Source organism: Prionailurus bengalensis, chromosome A2, assembly GCF_016509475.1.
Source record: "Prionailurus bengalensis isolate Pbe53 chromosome A2, Fcat_Pben_1.1_paternal_pri, whole genome shotgun sequence".
Lineage (NCBI taxonomy): Eukaryota > Metazoa > Chordata > Mammalia > Carnivora > Felidae > Prionailurus > Prionailurus bengalensis.
In genome coordinates, this window is record NC_057348.1 from 95194067 (window position 1) to 95217132 (window position 23066).

Here is a 23066-nt window from a genome sequence, read left to right on the forward strand (position 1 = left end):
ATTCAGCAAACACATGAAAACTACCCTTGCCGAATCAGTTTTGCTAGATAAGTGCTAAACATCTCACGCATGGTAGGACAAGTAGAACATACTAGATATGGTTCACTTTATGCACCATTGCATAGCCCTTCTAGGGCGTCTGCCCCTATACTCACTCTTGGAATGGGTGGCTCTGCGAAAATCGTGACCCTCATATACCCTAGCTAGGGCTAACTGACAAGAGGTGGAAGATGTCTACTCCAACAGCAGTGACTCTGTTGACTGACCAGAATGTAAGATCAAACAGATGCACCAGGCCAGTCAGAAATCAATTCCCAGAGGCTGTTGCATCATCAGCTACTGTTGGGGCTATTACTATACAGAGAAGGCTGATCAACTCAGCCCAAGAGAGCAATGTGGGATTTCCATTTCTGTGAATCCTGCCTCTTCTTCCCACCTAGGAGTTCCATGAGCTTCCCTGGGTCTTTGCCTCGAGTTAGTCTGGGTAGTGTCTGTTCCTTGCAACCAAAACAGCCCTCATCAGAATATGGGACTGATGTGAATTCCAAAGGGGTTGGCTCTATAGAGGGAGAGGATAAGAAGTGGTATATAACATCTGAGAAAAATAATGTCATTCACTCTTCAGGACAAGAAAGCTCATCCTAGACAAATAGAGCATTCTGCTAACCAGGGAAGATCCTTGGCCGATGACATAAACCAGGAGTCAGTGACATAGTGTGGGAGGGACAGTATTTCCGGAATGAGCTAATAGTAAGAAAATACCTGATTACTGGAGTCTGAAGAATTCAAAATTGCCAAAGTCAAACAAGCCTGTATACTTACAACAAGGCTCTGTCAAAAGTCTTCCCTTCCATTTAAACATGTGTGTAAGATTAAATATTGTAAATATTTGTGAAAGGAAGTTTACAGGGGGAACAAAGTTTCGTCTATCTAGTAGGAAACACTGTTTCTTAACTGCACCTAAATGGTATTGTAAAGACCTATGGAACCAACCTAATTAATATTTGTATTATTCCTACCAATATTATTCCTACCAATTTGTATTATTATGGCTACCAGCCATAATAATAAATGGAGGGCTGTGTGGCCTTTTAAGGCACATCTTTGTTATATCTTCGAGTTTACCTCTAAAATATAGATACTACAAAAATAAATAAAAATAAAATAAAACAAAATCTCCCTAACTATAAGTCTACATAGTCATTCATAAAGCTAAACCAATTCAGGCTTAACTCTTAGTTATATGTCTGAAGACCACTGAACAAGTCTACTTGTTGCCAAAGAAACTCTTGGATTCAGCAGTTGGGCCAAGTTGGCCTTAGGGCTTTAGTCAAAAGGTCACAGGCTCTAGGTCAATCCTCAGTGGAGCTGGCTGCCCATAGGGTCTCCCCACAGGAGCCAATGACAAGCCGGGCCCACACCCCCTCTAGCCTCCATCCACAGATTGTGCGCTGGGAAGAGCATGGCACTGGCGTCCCACAGATCTGGCTTTCATCCCACCCCTACCACTTACTCCTTGTGTAGACCTGGGTGAATTATTTAATTTCTCTGAGCATGTGTTTTTAGCTAAACAATAGATGACACATGTACTTTTCATAAAGGTCATGAGAATTAAATGTAATGCCTACGAGAAAACCACAGGCTTATATCTGATATCTGGTAAGAAGTCAGTGAATATATATAAGGAAGAAAGTAAAGCAAGCAAGCAAGCTGGAATTACTCTCCGCTGCCATCGGGAAAGTCTGAAAAGCCCATCACTCCACTTTCATTACTTCAAACAAGCAGCACCCAGGTATGGGAGAAGTCTGACCAGCCCTGTGGGTAGGTTCACCCCAAGACCCTCTTAGGGAAAGACAGCTATAGTCTAGAGAAGTAGCTCCATTTTCATGCCCCATACTTCCAACAGGACCCCAACCACACCACGCTGGGCGGCCGCAAGGACAGGCCTCACAGACCTCCATCTAACTGGGAGGTGCCCGGCCGCTGTGCTGTGCAGCCCACTGCAGTGATTTTCTGGGCCATGCCTATCACTTGTCAGTCACTGGGGAGCAGCAGAGTACTTCCTGGGAGACACAGAACTACAGTCAACTTTAGCTCAAGGAACCCCCCCCCCCACTCCCCCTACAGCCTTGCTGAACCTTCCTCGACTTCATGTCTAGAATGTTCCCACTGCCCACCTTCCCTCCCCTTCACCTGGTGTCAGATGTGCTACTGTGGTGGGGCACGTCTTCCAGCCCTCAGAGGCTCCCCAGCCCCTTTTCTCTCACAGACACTTCTCCCGTTCAAGTCCTCATCCAGTTCACCCAACCGAGTGTCTACTTCACAGAAGATCTAGGCCAACACAACCAGCACTTTGCCCTCTAACAATTCTCTGAGGTTCCCAAACGAGATCCCACTTACATATGAGCGTATGAAGAGGAAGAAAATTCCATAGATGAACAGTACGAAGAGAAAAACGAACAGCATCCCATTTAGCATGGTGAAATCCCACTGAGGAAATATAACACAAAAACAGCTCACTTATCATCTGGAAGGAATTTCAGGAGGTTTAGAGATGCACCTTATGCCCCATAGATAGAAATTGGCCCATTTGCTAATAATATACCCTGGATAATTCTGAGAACCACAGACAACCATTTGCCCCTATCACTGAAAAACACTACATTAAAAAGTGTGGTGTTGACTGGAATTTGCTTCATGAGGGAGAAGAAGGTAGGAGTATGGATGAAATAACAAGAGCCGTGGATACATGAGGGCTCATTATACTATTCTATTTTTGTATTTATAGGAATAGAATGTACATTTGTACGTACAGTATGGTCATATTTCTGAAAGCATGTGCATAAAATACAGCAATGAACTGGGTGCCTTTCCATGTTTGTATGCATATATTTTAATAAAAATATATACACTAAGCTTTCAAAAATTATTGCTGATTCTTTTGTAATTTTGAAATTTATTAATATGCCTTTTGGTTTTGCCTTCATAAATCAGGGATGAAAACAGCCTGGGGAAGCTGAGGAATTTTTTTAAACAAAGGGGAATATTCATCTTCTGACCTGAACAGAATGATATTATACAGCAAAAGAAGACCCTTGAATCCATGATACTTTCTTGTAAGAGCTTTTTCCTAACTCCTGTATGTCCCCCCTCACTCCTTACTTCTTGCACACCAAGAGAATAATTAGAAGCACTAGGTTTCCACATGTGGTTCTCAAACCAGCCCTATCTGGGAAATGCAAATTATTGGGCTGTGTCCCAGACTTTCTGAAGTAGCAACTCCAGGGTGTCCAGAATCTGTGTTTTAACAAACCCTCCAGAGGATTCTGATGGCTGTTTAAAACATGTATGTCTAGAGGGTCGCCTGGGTGGCTCAGTCAGTTAAGCATCTGACTTCGGCTCAGGTCATGATCTCACAGTTTGTGGGTTCGAGTCCCGCGTTGGGCTCTGTGCTGACAGCTTGGAGCCTGGAGCCTGCTTCAGATTCTGTGTCTTCCTCTTACTCTGCCACTCCCCTGCTTTCTCTCTCTCAGAAATAAACATTTTACAAAAAATTGTTTTTAAAAAAAATTTTTTTAATGTTTGTTTATTTTTGAGACAGAGAGAGACAGAGAATGAACGAGGGAGGGTCAGAGAGAGAGGGAGACACAGAATCCGAAGCAGGCTCCAGGCTCCGAGCTGTCAGCACAGAGCCCGATGCGGGGCTTGAACTCACAGACCGTGAGATCATGACCTGAGCCGAAGTCGGCCGCTCGACTGACTGAGCCACCCAGGTGCCCCCCAAAAATTGTTTTTAAATACTTGTCTAGAGCTATGCATTCCATACTTGTGGCTAGGTAAGCATTCAAAGTGTGGCTAGTCTGAAGTAAAGTATGCTGTAAGTATAATAAAATACACACTGAATTTGAATTTTAGCTCAAAAAAGAATGTAAAATGTCTCAATATTTGCGTTATATTGTTTACTGAAATGTTAATACCTTGCATACACTGGGTTAAATAAAATATATGATTAAAATTAAATTCACCTGTTTCTTTTTGCTTTTTTTTTTTTTTTTTTAACGTGGTTACTAGGAAAGTCAGAAGCCAGAAGGCAAAGAAGCTAAGGAGGTGAGGCCCACAGGACAGCAGTGAGCAGGAAGGAGGAGAGATAAGAATGGGTCAGGAAGGGCCAAAGGAACACATCTACACACTCCCTTGTGACAGAAATCTTTTTCGGTGATACATACTTTTGTTTGAAGAGCAAATAAAGTGAGCGATAACGTCACCAGAGCAGTCGCTGCTGTTGCCCACAGCACTTCCTCTGCATTACAGAAACTAAAACCAGAGACTGTGATTATTGTTCACATACATACAAAGAAAAGCACACGCGAGAAAGGAAATATGTATCAAAGACTTACACTGAAACGGCTCCCAGCAGCAGACCTTGAAGAACTGTCTAAAGACAAAATTCACAATCAGAACCCTGGTCCCATAGGCCCAGAATCCAGAGATGATTTTTAAAGAGTGTGTGTGTTGGCGGGGTCTAGGGAGCGAGTGGGAATATGCACAACCCCGGTGCCCAGAGCTACGGGAAAGTTAATTATGGGACAAAAATAGTAGAACTAAACATTTACCTAACATTCCCCCGAGCCTGACAAGATTCTTCTATTAGTAAAAATTCCTTAGAATGCAGGAGTAACTTGCAGCATATTGATTGCATTAAATATGTGTTAGTTAGGAATATGGAAACCATAACAAAAGGTTTATCTGTAAGACCAGATCAAATGGGCCCACCCACACAGACACACCTTAACAATTTATCAAAGCAGGACATTCTGTTTCTACTAATGCTTCACCAACAGTTTCAAGTGCTGACCTTTCCTACAGGGCTTGGGTGAGAGTTGAAAACTTCAAAGCCCAGATGAGGGAGGAGGATTGAGACCTTTTCAGGACTGGGGATGGGGCTCCAGGACAGATCTCTACAGAGGGTGGGGCTGCACCTGTAGGTGCCCATCCAGGGCTGGGAAGAGGGCTGCATTGAGGTTGCATCAGGCCGGAGGGTTTCCATGGTTTGCTGGGACCACGTGGGAGAGGGGCAGGTGCTGAGAGCCAGCAGGTGGTCAAGCCAGAGACCAAAAAAAGGCAACGAGGTTGTAGCTGGGTTCGTGGTCAGGTTCCAGGACAGTGGGCAGGTGGGGTGAGGCAACAGTTAACAGTGGCTGAAGGGCCTGAGAACATTCTCCAGCTGGTAGGGAGCTCCACCAGAGGCAAATCCAGAAACTCGGCTAACCCTCTGGTCCATGGCAAGAGCCAGGAAAGAATGCTCTGGTCTCCAGGAGTACAAATGAAGACACATTTTAACCATGGTGCAAGGACTGCTAGAGTGGCTTTGAACTTCTCCAGCTGGCCAACATCATATAGGATAAGAGACGAGAAGAACTGGAATCCTGAGAGTCCTGGATTGCATCTTTGCATTTCCCAGACTCGGTGAGTAGTTGCCTGATTCTCTTCTTTGTTAAATCTACCAAAGCTGTCCTTATTTCCACCACAGGTTAAAAACAGTGTATCTGTTCCATGTATACATGATTGTTTTTTTTTAATTTAATGTTTATTTATGTTCGATAGAGAGACAGAGTGTGACTCTCTGGGGGGAGGGGGAGAGAGAGACAGAGACTGAACTGTAAGTATGAGCCTGACATGGGGCCTGAACTCATGGATCATGAGATCATGACCTGAGCCAAATTTGGAAGCTTATCTGACTGAGCCACCCCCTAGGTGCCCCTACACATGATTTTTTTTTAAGTTTATTTTTAATTAATTTTTTTTAACGTTTATTTATTTTTGAGACAGAGAGAGGCAGAGCATGAACGGGGGAGGGTCAGAGAGAGGGAGACACAGAATCTGAAACAGACTCCAGGCTCTGAGCTGTCAGCACAGAGCCCGACGCGGAGCTCGAACTCACGGACCGCGAAATCATGACCTGAGCCGAAGTCGGCCGCTTAACCAACTGAGCCACCCAGGCGCCCCTAAGTTTGTTTATTTGAGAGAGAGAAAGAAAGAGAGAAAGAGAGCACACGCAAGTGAGGGAGGAACAGAGAAAGAGGGAGAGAGAAAATCCCAAGCAGGTTCCGTGCTGTCAGCTCAGAACCTGATACAGGACTCAAATCCACAAACTGTGAGATCATGACCTGGGGTGAAATCGAGAGTCCGATGCCCAACTGACTGAGCCATCCAGGTGCCCCCACATGATATTTTAATGTGCTTGCTTCCAAACTTCCTAAGATTTTCTTCTTCTACTTGCTCAAATGCTTCATGTTTTTCCATCTTTAGCAGCACATAAGTGTGTGTGTGGGGGGGGGGGGAGGATAGTGGGAGGAAGATAGGGCTCAGAAGTAGAGGGAGAGAGAATGATTTAAAGCTGGAAACCACCCTTCAGTTTTCCAAAGAGGAGAACAAGAGGCCTTAGAAGTCAAACCTGCCTGATGGCTTCAAGAACACAGAACACAGGCTCAAAATTCTATGGGACAAAAGCTGTCTTCGGTATGTGTGCTTTTTTCCCCTCAACTCCTCTTCTGAAATGGTTTCTCCACATATTTCCTAATCCTTAGCCAAAACATAAAGTCTACAAAATGCATCTAATTCCTTGCCCCTGTATATTTCTTCTCTTAAGCTGTTCCCTGCGTCGGGATAAACAACAAAACCTCAGAGATGAGAGCTTTGATCTCTTCTTGTGATAAGCATTAAAAACATGGAAAATTTTTAAATAAAAAATTCAAGTATTTTTAGAAAAGTACCTCCTCTCCCCATCCTATCACCTCTGCTCTAGGACTAGGCTCTAGTATAGTTAGCTTTCTATGCCTGGCTTTTAACCTGCACTTCTTCCTGAGTGTAGTCTGTCCAGGAACTAGGAAACCCCATCTGCTCCCCCGAGTGATGAGCAAGGTATCCACGCCAGGTAAGAAAGGCCTTTCAATGCGCTGGCAGCCAAGGAATGCCCAGATGCCCAGATGTGGGCATCAGAGAGCTAGTCTCCAGAGGAAGATGTTCTTCCCAACATATAAATCACACTAGACACTGAGCTATCTGCATGCTGAGAATGTCACCACTGGTCATGTGTCCTTACTCTCTTTGACCACGCGAAGGCACAGGCCCAGATCTAGGCTCATCACACTCAAGTGCACAGGATTATGCATTTTAAAATTTTTTCATTGAAGTACAGTTGACATACAATACTGTGTTAGTTTCAGGTATATAGCACAGTGATTTGACAATTATATATGTTGCAAAATGCTTACCACAATAAATACAGTATCAACTGCCATCATACAATATTATTGACTATATTCCCCTGGAACTTTCCATCCCTCTCATTCATTTATAACTGGAAGTTTGTAACTCTTGAAATCCTTCACCTATTTTGCCTATCCTCCCCATTCCCACTCACAACCACCAGCTTTTTCTCTGTATTTATGAATCTGGTTCTGTTTTGTTTGCTTATTCATTTGTTTTGTTGTGTTTTGTTTTGGGTTCCACATATAAGTGAAATCGTATGATATTCATCTTTCTCTAACTTATTTCACTTTGCACTTACCCTCAAGGTCCATCCATGTTATCACAGATGGCAAGATTTAATTCTTTCTATGGCTGAATAACATTCCATTGTACATATGTCCTCATCTTCTTTATCCACTCATCTATCAATGAGCACTTAGGTTGCTTCCATATCTTGGCTATTGTTTTGTTGTTCTTATTTTAGAGAGAGAGTGAGAGATTGCACTTGAGGTGAGAAGAGGGGCAGAGGGAGACAGAGAGGATCTTAAGCAGACTCCATACTCAGTGCGGAGCCCAATGGGGCGCTTGATCCCACGACCCTGGGCTCATGACCTGAGCCGAAATCAAGAGTTAGACACACTCAACCGACTGAGCCACCCAGGGGCCCCCATATCTTAGCTATTGTAAATAATGCTGCAATAAACATAGAGTACATATATCTTTTTCAATTAGTGTTTTCATTCTTTGGGAAGATACCCAGAAGTGGAATTAGTGGATCATATGGTATTTCTAATTTTAAATTTTTGGAGAAACTCCATACTGTTTTCCACAGTGACTGTACCAATTTATATTCCCATCAACATGCCTAGAGGGCTCCGTTTTTGCCACCACTTATTTCTTGTCTTTTTGATACTAGCCATTCTGACTCGTGTGAAGTGACATCTCAATGCATTTCCGTAACTAGTGACGTTAAGCATCTATTCATCTGTTGGCCATCCATATGTCTTCTCTGGAAAAATATCTATTCAGATTCTCTGTGCATTTTTAATTAGATTTTTTTGGTATGATTTTTTGGTAGATTTTTTTAGATTTCATTTGTATGAGTATCTATCTATATAGCTATATAGATAAGATATAGATCTATATTAGCTTCTTCTAAGATAAATCATTTGCAAATATCTTCTCCCATTCAGTAGGTTGCCTCTTTGTTTTGTTGACGATGGTTTCCTTCACTGTGCAAGAGTTTTTAATCTGATGTAGTCCCAATTTTTTTGTTTGTTTGTTTCCCTTGCCTGAGGAGACTGATCCAAAAAAATATTGCTAAGGCCAATGTTACAAGAGTTTACTGCCTATGTTTTCTTTTAAGAGTTTTATAGTTTCAGGTCTTACACTTAGGTATTTAATCCATTTTTATTTCATTTTTGTTTATGGTATAAGAAAGCAGTCCAGTGTCATTCTGTCTTCCATATGGCTGTCCAGTTTTCCCAACATCATTTGTTGAAGAGACTGTCTTTTCTCCATTATATATTCTTGTCTCCTTTATAGATTAATTGACCATATAATTGTGGGTTTATTTATTCTATTCCATTGATCTATGTGTCTGTTTTGAGCCACTATCATACTGTTTTGATTCCTATAGCTTTGTAGCATATCTTGAAATCTAGAATTATCTTGAAATCTGGAATGGTGATACCTCCAGTTTTGTTCTTCTTTCTCAAGATTGCTTTGGCTATTCGGGGAGCATATGCATTTTGTACACTAACCACTGACTTTATTTTCCTACCCTTATTTTTCCTTTCATCAGATTTCCCTACCAGTTTATCTTATCCTCTTATAGTGTGGGTGTTTTTATAAGCTGCCTCAAAACTCATATGGAACCAGATGAGGAATAAATCAATTGGTACATAAATCTTCACAATGGAAGGGTGCTGAGTTCCTGGAATCCTTGTGGGCAGCACAGAAAGGAACTGGCTACAAGAAAAGGAGCCACACATTTTCTGTGACCCAGAGAGAGCAGCACTGATCCACAAAGAAAGGACCTATGTGGTGAGACCTTGTGAGTGGAAGCCCCACAGGAGGCACTGGTGAAACAGGAACCAGACCATGCTGAAATGAGGAGAGCCCAGGACCAGAAGCCCCAGCCTCACCCCCAACTTTCTGGAAAAGCCAGAGGTGCAAGGTGGGGAACTAAGGGAACCTGTGCTGACCTGGGTTTCTGCACCCAGTGAGACTTGAAATAGAAATAAGAGAACTCTTACAAAAATAAAGTATACTTCAAACACATGAGTTTGTGAACTAAATGTGGAATCCACTCTCCATAACAGAATGTGTTTGTTGTGCCCGGCAGAGGGCCATTAACAGTCAAGTTAACTGTTCCTGAAATGGAGCCTGGATTCTGAGCATGTTCCCACGTGGCCTCCCAGAGGCAAGGTCGCTGGCAATAAGGACTTGCTCAGTGTCCCCAGATTCTCTAGCTTTAGTAAAAGGGCATGGATACAATCTCATAAACAAGTTTATGACTTTGTTACAGCCAGGATTGAGCCCAGAGGACATCTCACAAATAATTTCTATCTCTATTATTCCACAAGAAGATTTTCCACAATAGAGGCAGAATTAGTAATGTGTCAAAAATGTATTTCACAGGTGAGCTAACAACACATGCTAACAAAGTTTACTTACAAATACTCCCAGGAGAATGTAATTCACAGGCACCTGACGCTGGAGATTCCCACAACAAGCAAATACAATAAGTACACCAAAAAATGCTGGCCTGAGGGTAATTGAAAGCCATGTGTTATTTGTTTCCAGTGATTTTATCAAATGATACAGGTAGATGAATAGAGACAGAAATATACGTTATTATCTGATAATCACTATTGTATACAAAAGTGCATGCAGATTAGTACCTTTACTTTTCTTTTTTAGCTTTTAAAACTAACTTTTCTCATTTTAATCCATAGAATTTAAAAAAATTTTATTTTGAAATAATTATAGATTCACAAAAAGTTGCCAAGAGACAGAGGTCCCATGCATCCTTTACTCAGTTTCCCTCAAAGGTTACATCTTACATAAATATAGTATAATACCAAAGCCAGTGATTTGACATTGGTCAAGGTATATATAATGCTATGTCATAGAACTTGGACACAAATCTATGAGTAGACATGTGTAACCAGCACCACAATCAAGATTTGAAACTATCCCATCATTAAAACCTCAACAAAGATCTCCTTCATGCCATCTCTTTATGGTACACAACACACACACACACACACACACACACACACACACACACACCCTAGTTCCTTAGAACCACTAAGTTGCTTGTTTTCCATCTCTATGATTTTATCATTTCAAGAATGTTATACCTTCACCTAATTTTTAATAAAGAACCTCAGTCAATAGCTAATAGAAAAAAACCACACTTTATAAATCCAAGAATACTTACAAGATTGCATAGGTGAACCAGGCATTCATGAGCACCCAAGCTTTTAAACCCTTCCTGGTTAAAAAATAATTAATATAGTTTTAAATGATAAATTGTTTATTTTTCTAACTAATGTAATATTTCAGTAGAAGTAAAACAATCTCATGGGAAAGGGGCAAAACCCTTCATCATTGGCAATGATAAATGAGGAGTTAAATGGTGAAACATATAACCATACCTTGCTTCTTAAAATATATTTATAAAAAGATAGTCATAATAAGTTGTAAGTTAAATTTGTATGAATGCAAATGTCCTGGTGACATTTTTATTTTTAAAAAATACTGCTAAGTGTACAAAGCAAAGAAAATCAATTTCTCATATATTTGTTTTGTAAATAGAGATTTTCACAGGATAGGTTTAAGCAGTGATGGGTCATAGTCCCTGAAATAATTTCAACATTCCAAGTCTCCAAGGCCTCCATAATCTCACCTTTTTTCCTTTATCCACTTTCATCTGTGGAAATAGCCAGGGAAAATAGAAAATGAAATAGCGCCCCAAAAAGACTAAGACAAAAAGATCTTGGCTTAGGAAGTTGAAGTAAAACTGTGGAAATCTACCAACACCTTGGTCTAAGAGTTGCCTCAGAAACAACAAAGCTATAGAGATATTATAGCCTATGAATGATTAAGAAAAAATAGATAATTTTTAATGAACAAAATTGAGTTGATACGATAAGAATTAATGTGAACAACTTAATATTTCATTTACATCAGTAACAAAGACTTACCAGAAAATAAATACGCTGATAATCGCCCCAGTGACCACCAACTGAGCCGACAGGATCAGGAACACTTTTATAATGAAAGCTGAAGAGACAGAAACATTATGTTTATGATACAATGTTCAAAAGTAAAAAAACAAATATAGGGGCGTCTGCGTGGCTCAGTCGGTTAAATGGTCACTTCGGCTCAGGTCATCATCTCACGGTTTGTGAGTTCGAGTCTTTTTTTTTTTTTTTTTTTTAACGTTTATTTATTTTTGAGACAGAGAGACAGAGCATAAACAGGGGAGGGTCAGAGAGAGAGGGAGACACAGAATCGGAAACAGGCTCCAGGCTCTGAGCCATCAGCCCAGAGCCCGACACGGGGCTCGAACTCACGGACCGCGAGATCATGACCCGAGCCGAAGTCAGACGCTTAACCAACTGAGCCACCCAGGCGTCCCTGTGAGTTCAAGTCTTGAATCAGGCTCTGTGACACACACACACACACACACACACACACACACTCTCTCTCTCTCTCTCTCTCTCTCAAAAATAAACATTAAAAAAATTTTAATAGAAATGTAATTACCTATTTTTGATACTTAACAAAAGAATATTTCCTCTGATTTGTTTTTTGAGGATAGGAAAAGGAGTAGTAGTTTAGAGTCAGCAAATGGAATAACCACAAAAATACAGCTCTACAGAACTTGTGGGAAATATTCCATTTGGATGGTTAGAGGTGTTTTATTGGCCATCTGAGGATTTATCCACAGAAGTCCCAAAAACCTAAAAGACAAACCCAGGAACTTAATTCCTTATGATTCACACCCTGTCCTCCTTAGGACCACAGGTGTCCTGAAAGTCTCTGAATATTGCAGGCCATTACTAGGGATCCAGCTCACGCATGCATGCAGAATGGAGCACTGAGAGGCTTCAAAGCTGCGGGTAGCAAGGGTGGTTAGCCCTTGGAGATGGCCTTGGGCTCACCTGAAGTTTGCAGATTTCCCACCACTTTTCTTGCCAGCCTTCCTGCCTTCAGCAACTCCCTTCCCTTCTACTTGAGCAGACATCAGGTAAAACAAGGAATTACAAGACCAAGGGGTTCCCAGCCGCACTCCCAAGCACAATACAGAACATGTCGGCACCTCCTTTTGCTAACTTCCTACTGCACAGGTTTTTCTGGAGTGCTCTGAATATGGTGCTGGGGATGACAATGAACGGTTTTGTAGCTTTCTCTCAATTTTAAAAGGAGAAAAAAAAAACAGAGTGCTGCTTACAGATGACTTAAAGGACTGTCAACTGTGCCGTTTTGCTGTGTTGTTTCTATGCACAGGAAGGGTGACAACAAAGAAATGGGACTGAGCTATGTTAATAAAAATACCAGAACGTATGTGCCCGATTTTGGGCTGCCTACATTAAAACATTCATGTAATCAACATTTATTTCACCTCTACTATGTCTCAGGGACTGGGAGGGAATGCTTTTTTTTAATGTTTATTTTATTTTTGACGGGGGGGGGGGGGGGAGGAAGGGAGGGAGGGGCAAAGAGAGGGGGACAATACATACAAAAGGGTGAATTGGATCCTTCCTTAGGTCATACATACACAAAAACTAATTATTAGTTTAAAATGGATGGAGGGGGGCCTGGGTGGCTCAGTTGGTTGAGTGTCCAACTCTTGATTTCGGCTCAGGTCATGATCTCACAGTCCAGTCTGTGAGTTCGAGTCTCATGTTGGGCTCTGCATTATCAGCACGAAGCCTGCTTGGGATTCTCTCTCTCTTTGCCCCTCCCCATTGGTGATTTCTCTCTCTCTCTCTCTCTCTCTCAAAATAAATATTTTTTTTTAAAAAAAAGATAGACAATAAGAAGTGTTGACAAGGACTTGGGAGAAATAGGAACCCTCATACATTGCTGGTTGGAATGTAAATGATGCAGTCACTTTGGAAAAGTCTGGCAGTTCCTCTTAATGTTAAACAGAGTTGCCACATAGCTCAGCAAGTCCTAGGTATCTACCCAAGAGAAATGAAGATGTATCTCTACACAAAAACTCAAATATGAATATTGACCACAGCATTATTCATAATAACCAAAAAGTAGAAACAACCCAAATATCTATCAACTGCAGGATAAATTGTGGTAGGGTCCCCTCCCTAAGGAAAGGAAAAAAAAACCCTCAAGGCAACCTTGCTATTTGCTTACTTGACAACATCCCTCAAGACCTTGTAAAATGAGACCACTTAACATCAGACCACATGTTTGTGTGTTACCATATGTGGGAGACGAAGTAAAAAAATACATAGAAAACTACACCACGTGGCGTTCGGGGCTCAGTTCTTTGGGTACGAACCCAACTGAGCGGTGCCAGCAGGAATAAAGTTGCTTCCTGGAAAGAAAAGCCTTGGTGTTACGACTCTCTGTGCGAGAATCCTGCTACATTACTGGGGGGCTCGTCTGGGATTCAGACAGTGCATTTCCACCTCCTTTGCCACCGGGGCTGCAAACCTCGGGGTGCCGGGAGAGGCAGACTCACCTGGTGCCAGCAGACCACTTGATCCACAGGAGACCAGCCCTCCTGGCACACCAGGGCAACAAGCCCCATATGTGCTCATGGAACCCAAGAGGCCCAGGAACCGGCTCAGGGATCCCCATCAGCCTTCTAAGAACCCAGGTTCGTTTTGGCAGACCTGCCCGTAAGAGGCAGAAGGGGAGCCTGATCACCTCCCAGAGGTCCACTAGTAGTTCCAAAAGGGACGAGGAACGAAGCTGCAACACTAAGGTGTTGGTGCTGGGCAACAGGTTGGAGTCGCCGTGTGACTGTGTATGGGGACTTGTGTCTCCTTCATTTCCTTGGTCAACGACTATAATTCGAGCCAACTGTCTCTGGTTATTCTACCTCAGAACGGGGACTTGAGGGAATATTCCCAAGCAGCTGCCAAAACTCCTTTTGTTTCGGGGAAATTCCCTGTCTTCTCAGGACTGACATGGACTGTCTCGTTCCACTGGTGGCAAACAAAACAAAAGAAACCTGGAGTCGGCTCCTCTGTCTGAGCTGCCAAGATTTAAAACTGGAAATTCTCTTCTCTGCCTTCCGCTGGCACCTGTCTCTTCTGTCTTCCCTTCCCCGATCCTGTTTCTGCACCACCTGGGGGGCGGCTGGCACAACTGGCTCCTCAATGCCTCGGGCACCATCAGCTCCTCCTCCCACCCTAGATGTCCAGGAACAAAGATCACCGATGTCAGATTTCCCCACCAACATTGCAGGTAAAAATTAACCAAGGGGAACAAATTGTTTTACATGGACTCAAGTAAAACGTATTCAGTGTTTAAGCTAATTTAAGTTTGTTGTTAAGACAGATATTAAGATAGATGATGTTTATCAACATTGAAAAAACTTTTATTCTACCTTGATTTGCTGAGGGTCAAATAAGCTCATGTTATCTCTGTTCCAATTTGTTAACAAAAGGATGACTTAAAGTGACAGTTAATTTTGTTGGTTTCTTAAGTTTTCATGGGTAATTGTTAAGATAGCTTTTAAAGTCTTTGGTAACCTAAAATGTTAAAGTTTTGCTTGCATGCATGCTAAATTGAGATTGAATTCATTCGATATCTAATGAGATAAGAGGCTAAACCACTAATTACTAGATGTAGGTTTGTGCTTCTGACTTGTTGCAGAAATAAACAAAGCATATTTGGAACTGTTGAAAAACATGCCTTGTGCTTAATGGATTCATAAGTTTGCCATTTAAAAAAATTCTGATGTAACATAGAGTTCACAATTGGTTACTACTTAGTTTTCACTGAAGACTAAGGTTTCTAAGAGTTAAAATTCTGCTACATGTAGTTAAAACTGATAAAAATAAGAAAAGCAACTCTCTATGTAGAAAGTAGTAGATATGAAAGAAAGATATAAGAAATGGAAATATATTTTTGTTGAAGGTAAAAGAAAGTAATTTTGTCCTAAATGAGACTGGTTATTTGGAGAGAAATGGCTTGGGACAAAATCTAAACGCAAGGAAAAATTGTAGAATGTTCGTGAAGGAAAATATTTAAAAAGAAATTTTATGTGTGGTCAGGATGGACTAAGGTTAAAATAAATGGATTTTAAAAGTACACAGGGTTGAGATTAAAATTCTTCCTCCTTTGATCCAAAGGCTGGGAAAATGATGACAATACCCTTAGTGCGGTCCTCCAAATCCTTCATATTTGTGTTGTTCCTATTTAGCAGAGGAATGGATGCCTCTGCCATATGAGGGATAGATAATATACAAAGGGCTTTTACTAAGATACATGAGAGCCATTTTACTAAACGTAGCCCACTGTATGCCAAAAATGGATTTCTACATGACTGAAACATATTTATGTGGGCGTTGTTGAAAAAGGCAGGGGAATAGACCTTGACTTTGGCTCTTTAACTCCTTCCCTCAATGGCCAATGATCAATATGTAAGTTACTGTTGGGCCAAAATAAAATTAGTGCATCCTATGGCAACCAGGAAAGTCTTGCTTAGTCACAGTCCATACTCCCAAGGTCCTACAGGTGGGAAACAGAGGGGTAAAAACAAACAAACAAACAAACAAAAAGACAAGACAAAACAAAACAAAAACTGGAAAGACCAGGCCAGCTCTCAGAGGTAAGGTCAAGCCCGGGTAAGAATGACTACTCCCAGCACCTCACAAGCCTGACAGGGCTTTTGGCTGCCAGTCGCATAGCCAGCCAAAACAAGAGGCCAGGGAGATGAGGTTTCTCCTGGCCAGCTATAGAAAATTGAGATAAGGGACAACTTTCTTCCTTTTTCCCATAGATGGGTAATTCCCCAACCAAGGCCATTACTCCTTTGGAATGCATTATGATTCATTTTCTTTTGCACCAAGGCTTGGCCGCAATACAAATTGGAAAAGGGAACCTGGACACCAGAGGAAAATATCAATGACAATACAACCCTACAATTGGACATGTTTTACAAATGTGAAGGGAAATGGGGAGGATTCCCTTATGTTCATTGTTTTTGGGCCTTAAGAAAAAAATCTTATGTATGTATATATATATATAAGCATATATATAAAAGCATATATATAAGCACACACATTATATATATATATATAGGTGGATCCTAATTTAATGACAACCCTTTCTAAAGTCCAGCAATCAGGAGGGGAAACAATTAAGGGCCCCTTACCTGTACCCAAAACAGACCTAGAGAAGGAGGAAGGGAAGTCTTCCACCTCAACCTCCTCCTCTTCAGGTCCTTTATCTATCTATCTATCTATCTATCTATCAAAAAAAAATACAATTCTGCTCCCTGCTACCCACCTTATCCAGGCCCTCCCTGTAATGTAACAGGCATGTTTTTCTTACAGGAAGCTAGAATGCCAGAAGAAAAAACGTTTACATTACAAGGTTTAAGACAGATAATAGGAGATCTAGGTAAATTTTCTGATCAGATAAGCATATAAAGCCTTTCCAGAATATTACATATTTTTTTGAGTTGACCTGGAAAGATACAATGCTTTTGTTAAATCAGACTCTTAATGAGATAGATGTTTTGAGAAAAAAAAATTTAAGGAAATCTAGCTTTTAAATTATGCTAAATTAGCCACTGTTTTACAAACACAAAATGGGAGCCCAATGGCCTTCCTGGAGAGGTTGAGGGAGGCTCTCATCAAATATATGGCTATCTCCCCTGACACTCCTAAGGCTGAAATGATTTTAAAGGACAAATTTGTCAATCAGCCCTAGATATTCAGAGAAAATGCAAAAATTGGCTGTTGGCCTTGAAGGGATCCTTGGAGGAGCTCTTATGAGCTGCCAATTGGGTATATTACAAACAAAACAGAAAAGGAGGACGGAAAAAAAAAAAAAAAAGTCTGAGGCCTTAGTTGTGGCCTTATGTACTATGTCAGACTGGACTTCCTGTGGTCCTGGCACCAAGTGCCATTTATATGGCCGTTCAGAGCACTAAAATGAGAACATCCTCAGAGGGGACAACCAAAATGAAAACCCCATAAGCCATGCCCCTTGTATAGAAACAATCACTGGAGATCTGAATGTCCTCGGGGACCTCTATCTGTGAGGGCTCAGATAACCAATGTCCCTGGAAGGGAGTAACCAGGGCCTGGGGCTCTTCACATTGGCTCCCCTAAACCAACTGTCTATCAGAAACCCAGAGCCTTGGGTAACTCTAAATATAGAAGGAAAACTGGTTGATTTCCTTCTTAACACCAGAGCTACCTTTTCTGTCCTCCTTTCCACTCCAGGCCAACTACCCAAACGTGACCTCTGGAAAACTTCTAACTAAATTTTTCTCTCAGCCCCTGGGATGTAGATGGGGAAATCTAATTTCTTCTCATTCTTTTCTCATAATGCCAGAGAGCCTTACTCCATAGCTAGAAAGGGACATTATAAGTAAATTAGAGACTAGGGTGCTACTAACTACAAACAGATCAACAATTATGTGAGCTTTCGAAAATTACTGGATATTGTAGGCTATAGATAACAGGATTCAGGAAAATAGTTTGCTCCTATATGAATTATTAAAGGAGACTCAATCCCACCTACTCTCTGCACCCCCCCCCCCCAAATAAACTCGGGTCTGACTTCTAGACACTGTCTCCAGTCCTTGGAATGGTTACAAACAGAGCAGGGCAATTACTGTTACCATGCTCACAGAGCAAAAGATTATTAAAATACAGCACCAGGCCTTTCATTTAGGGAGGGGCAAAACTTATCAAATGGCCCAAAGGATGTTTACTTGAAAAAACTTGTCAAAGAGAATTCTGCAAGTAGTTTCAGGCTGTAAAGTATGTCTTAAAAACAATCCTTTCAACCACAAACTTGCTCTCCCAGACAATCAAGGAACTGGAGACTATCCAGGAAAGACTAACAATAAGGTCTCACTCAGATGCCAAAGTAAAAAAAAAAAAAAAAAAAAAAAAAATTCCAGTATCTGTTTGTGGGGGTTAATACTTTTACTAGTTGGGTAAAGGCTTTCCCCTACAAGATAGAAAGGGATAAAAAGTAATAAAAATTCTGCTTTATAAAATAATACCCAGGTTTGGCTTAACTGAAAATTTACAAATTAATAATGGTAAATGGCTACCTTGACTCTTTCTCTAGAACTCCTGGCTCTTGAAAAAGTTTTACAACTCAAAATAAAACAAACTGCGTATACTCAGCAAAACTCTAAGTAACACCTTACAAGCATTAGATACTTAAAAAAAAATTTTTTTTAATTCAGTTAGGGCCAAAGTCTTGGAAATAGAGCCACCATTGATTACTTACTGCTCCTGCTTCTCCATCACTTGGGTTATGAGAGATTCCCTGACATATATTGTTTACAAAGTCAGGGTCTCTCCTAGATTATTTGACAGATTTGGAAACTGTAGACATTAAGATGCCATCTTATTGGTCAGTATAATCTTTACTTTGTGTTTTTCTCTTTGTGTCTGCTAATGTTTATGCCACCTCATGCCTGCCAGCCTTCCTGTAAAACCACACTGTGGGCCACTTGACTGACCCATGGGTAGACTCTAACTGCTATACCCCTACACCATCCCTTACCAGCTTGGAGAAGCCAGAACAGTTATCGCCCCTGTTCCCTAACAGCAGTGACAGGCCCTGTTCGAGGGGAGAAATAAATAGGGAAAGGGTTACATTAGGGAGGGAAATATAAGGGCCATCCAGGGAGGCAGACTGCGGCTGCAATGGGAGGCTAAAGAAGCAGATGGGGTTCTCCCTTTATAAAATCCTTTATAGGTGCCCTCCCCCCATTATCAAGGGCATAAGGCAGGGGGATCTAAATGAGACAGACAATATAACCCTAAGACAACAGATGCGGGCCCTTGGGTTTACCTTAACCACCTTAGACCACTGGGTCAGGGAGCGATTACATGTGAATCTGACCACAGACACTCACCCCTTTTAACCAGGAGATGCAACATGGATAAAGGAATGAAATGTCCAGCCCCTAAAACCCCTCTGGAGGGGCACATTCACTGTCATTTTGTTCACCCCTACTGCAGTACAGATCGCTGAAGTGGGTCCCTGGATTCACTACAGCAGAGTGAAGCTGGAATCTCGAAACCGGGAGTGCATTCCTGATCTATCAATGCTGTGCAAGCTCACCATATGGAAGAAGCGGTCTGCAACTCCAGAGGCTCCAGGAGACTGCAGCCCCGCTTTAGTCACTCCAGAAGCTGACTAATCTACCCAGGGCAAAAGCCTGAGGAATCAACAGTCCAGTGAAACAAAAGACTGTCCTTATTTTCTATATGTTTCCTTACTGTGATGCACTGTCACACCTTGCTTCTATTATTATGATTCTTGCTCTACTCTTTGCTATAGGATGGGCTGAGGCCGCTCTGGCCAGCTAAAAATGTGATAAGTAATGTGATAAATGTGATAAATGTGTTTCTGTTAACACTCACCTTCCTTTTGTGGATAGGATACTTCGTTGGTACCAACATGGCGAAACAAAGGCCATAAAAGACTAAAAAAGTTAGATCCCCACAAACTTATAGTAAAAACAAGGTACCCCAGTCCTACTATCAGGGTTTGGCTTCTCAAAAGGTCAATTATTGAAAAAAACCTGTCTTGCTTAGTGTGAAAAAAGCTCATCGTCATCTCTGTTAAAAACTTAACATGCCTAGGCCAAACATTTTCTAACTCAACTGCCTGAAAAACCCAATGGTGGGGGACCCAGATCACCTTGAGCCAGATCCCCACTCCTTGTCTAACTTCTCTCATCTCTGAGAGGCCTGGGACAACATCAACGCAGCTATCAAATGGCGGGCCCCAGGTGGACTATATACTAGATATGTGGAAGGACAGCCTATATAAACCTCTAAACCAAGATGATGCTCTTTGACCCTAAATAGAGGGGTCTGAGCATCAAAGGGGGGAATGTGGTAGGGTCCCCTCCCTAAGGAAAGAAAAAAATAAAAACCTCAAGGCAACCCTGCTCTTCGCTTACCTGACAACATCCCTCAGGACCTTGTAACATGAGACCACTTAATCAGACTGCATGTTTGTGTTTTACCATATATGGGAGACAAAGAAGTAAAAAATACATAGAAAAAAACTACTCCACGTGGCGTTCAGGGCTCATTTCTTCGGGTTAGAACACAACTGAGTGGTGCTGGCAGGAATAAAGTTGCTTCCTAGAAAGAAAAGCCTCAGGGTCAGGACTCTCTGTGTGAGAATCCTGCTACAAAATAACCACAATGTGTTCTATCCAAGCCATAGACTACTATATGATCATAGAGAAGGAAGTAGTGACATGTACTACAACATGGGTGAACCCTGAACACATTATGCTAAGCACAAGGCAATCACAGAAGATCACATACTGTAGGATCCCATTTATATGAAATATCCAGAATACAAAAATTCATAGAGACAGAAAGTAGGTTAGTGGTTTGTCAGAGGCCAGGGGGAGGATGGGATGAGGGGTGACTGACTGCTAATGGATATCGGTTTCTTTTTGTGGTTGCACAACTGTAAATATGCTAAAAATCATTGAATTGTACATTTAAAAGGAGTGAATTTATGATATAGAAATTGTATAAAGCTGCTTTAAAAAATTATAGCCCCCCAGCCCCATAACTTTTTTTTTTTTAATGTTTATTTATTTTTGAGAGTGAGAGACACAGAGCATGAGCAGGGAAGGGGCAGACAGAGAGTGAGACACAGAATCTGAAGGAGGCTTCAGACTCTGAGCTGTCAGCACAGAGCCCTAAGTGGGGCTTGACCCACGAACCATGAGATAATGGCCTGAACCAAAATCGGATGCTCAACCTACTGAACCTCCCAGGCACCCCTACCATAACTTTTAATCCATTACCCTGCTATATTTTTCCTTTGTTTCCATAGTGCTGTCAATATACCATATAATTTTTTTTTTTAAGTGGGAAAGGCCCCAGCCTCTGCCCTCCAGGAGAGGCAAATGATTAACTCTAACAGTGGTGTGGAGGCTTTACATATGTTTTCAATATAATCCCTTAAACCTGATTCCCTCATCTGTTAAATAACACTACAATGACTTCATTCACAGGGTTGTTGTAAGGACCCAATGCAAAAATATTCCTCTTGCACAACACCTGGTGATGAAAGATTGGTACCCGTGGCAGAGGTGACTAGTTGCTTAGTGACATCCATTCTCCCTGGCTCCATCACTATCCACCCCAAATCTTGTTAAAGATGGCAATGGGCCCAACTGAAGACCTACACGTGGAGGTGGCCACATGATCCTGGTAGGGTCAATGACAGGAGATTGGAAATTCGTGGGTGTGGTTTCTGGGAAAGCCTCTCAATAGAGGTCAGATTTGGCTAACTCTCAGGACATCTGAGACCCATGAATGGCACCTCTTGCGGTTGTCAAGGCAGCAGACCAGCCATGGCCTTTCTTTGCCCTTGCCTTTCCCTATCTGGAAGGCCAGAGCTCCAAAAGGCATCTTTCCAGCCACAAGATGGGGGGTGAGGGCCACAGGGAGTCGGCAATGGGATTCAAAGTTCACAGCCCACCTTTAAGTTGTCTAGGCCCTAAGAAGGTCTAAGTGTGACAAAGTGATCATTGGGGACCTGCAGCATTTGCCTTGAACTGCCTACCTTCAAATTTCCCATTTCATGAAAGAGAAAAGAAATATTTATTTAAGCCATAGTGTTTTAGGTTCCTGTTGCTCACAGCTGAATATACTTCCTATACAAAATTAATGTCTAGGGCACTGAATTAGTACGCTTTAAAACTTAAGACAAGATCATGGCATCACGTTGTATGTAGGTAACAACATTCCACAATCAATGAGTAATTCATATATCCTAAGGGAACCACAAGTTATTCCCCATAATATGTTTGTGATGAACTTCTGAATGCCTTGGACCACTCTGGGGCCATCTACATCATGGCCCTACATCATGCTTCATGGTAAAGTATGACTTGGAAACAGTAAAGGCAAAGTTAAGTCTTCTAACAGTCCACTCTGGAAACATTTTAAGAGAACACTTGCTGTTCTGTTCCAAAAAGTTAATTTCTTTATTCTTACCTCTGCGGATTGATGAATCTGAGAACGGATGGCTTAAAGTATTGCTGAACTCTGGGGTGGTATCCTCTGAAATCTGTACCACATAGCTATCCATGGGCTCTCTAGTCTTTGCATGTGGTTCTCCATGATTTCTTTGTGGCTCAGATGAAGGTGAACTTGTGGAGGCACTAGACTTGGTCTGGACGTTACTATCTACTGCTTTCCGAACCAGACGCTGATGATCTCCAGAACTAAAGTCTATTGGTTCACTGACCTCCAAGTCCATTTTCCTGAAGGACGAAAATCATTATTTAAGTCCTTGTGCTCATGAACCCACTACAACCTTAGCATCCTCATACCATTCAAGGAATTTTTTTTCTTAATTTTAACTGCCTTAGCTCAGTACTTACCAAGTCAGTACTTAACAAATATTTATTGGATGAATGATGAATACTTTTAAGATGAGGTCTATAGAGTAAAATAACTTGCATTCTATTATAAAATTAATGTTTATAAATTCATTCAGCAAAGACTTAATAATCTCCCTCTTATATGCCAAGTGTGCAGCTGTCCTCATCACCTCTCCCCTCAAAGTGCTTATATTTTGGA

The 23066-nt window shown here is 41.6% G+C and overlaps 1 protein-coding gene across 2 annotated transcripts in view; it reads right to left on the reverse strand.

The window, feature by feature from the left end:
• Positions 1–23066, reverse strand: part of LOC122487873 (protein lifeguard 1-like) — a 31092-nt gene that overhangs the window by 4766 nt on the left and 3260 nt on the right. For both annotated transcript variants that reach the window (XM_043588842.1, XM_043588841.1), the window contains exons 3-9: positions 22479–22747; positions 11466–11544; positions 10700–10753; positions 9931–10021; positions 4398–4435; positions 4227–4314; positions 2401–2490 (exon numbers count right to left, since the gene is read on the reverse strand). In XM_043588842.1, coding sequence (XP_043444777.1) covers positions 2401–2490; positions 4227–4314; positions 4398–4435; positions 9931–10021; positions 10700–10753; positions 11466–11544; positions 22479–22743 — 705 coding nt within the window. In that variant the 5' untranslated portion in view covers positions 22744–22747. The remainder of the gene's footprint in view (positions 1–2400; positions 2491–4226; positions 4315–4397; positions 4436–9930; positions 10022–10699; positions 10754–11465; positions 11545–22478; positions 22748–23066) is intronic.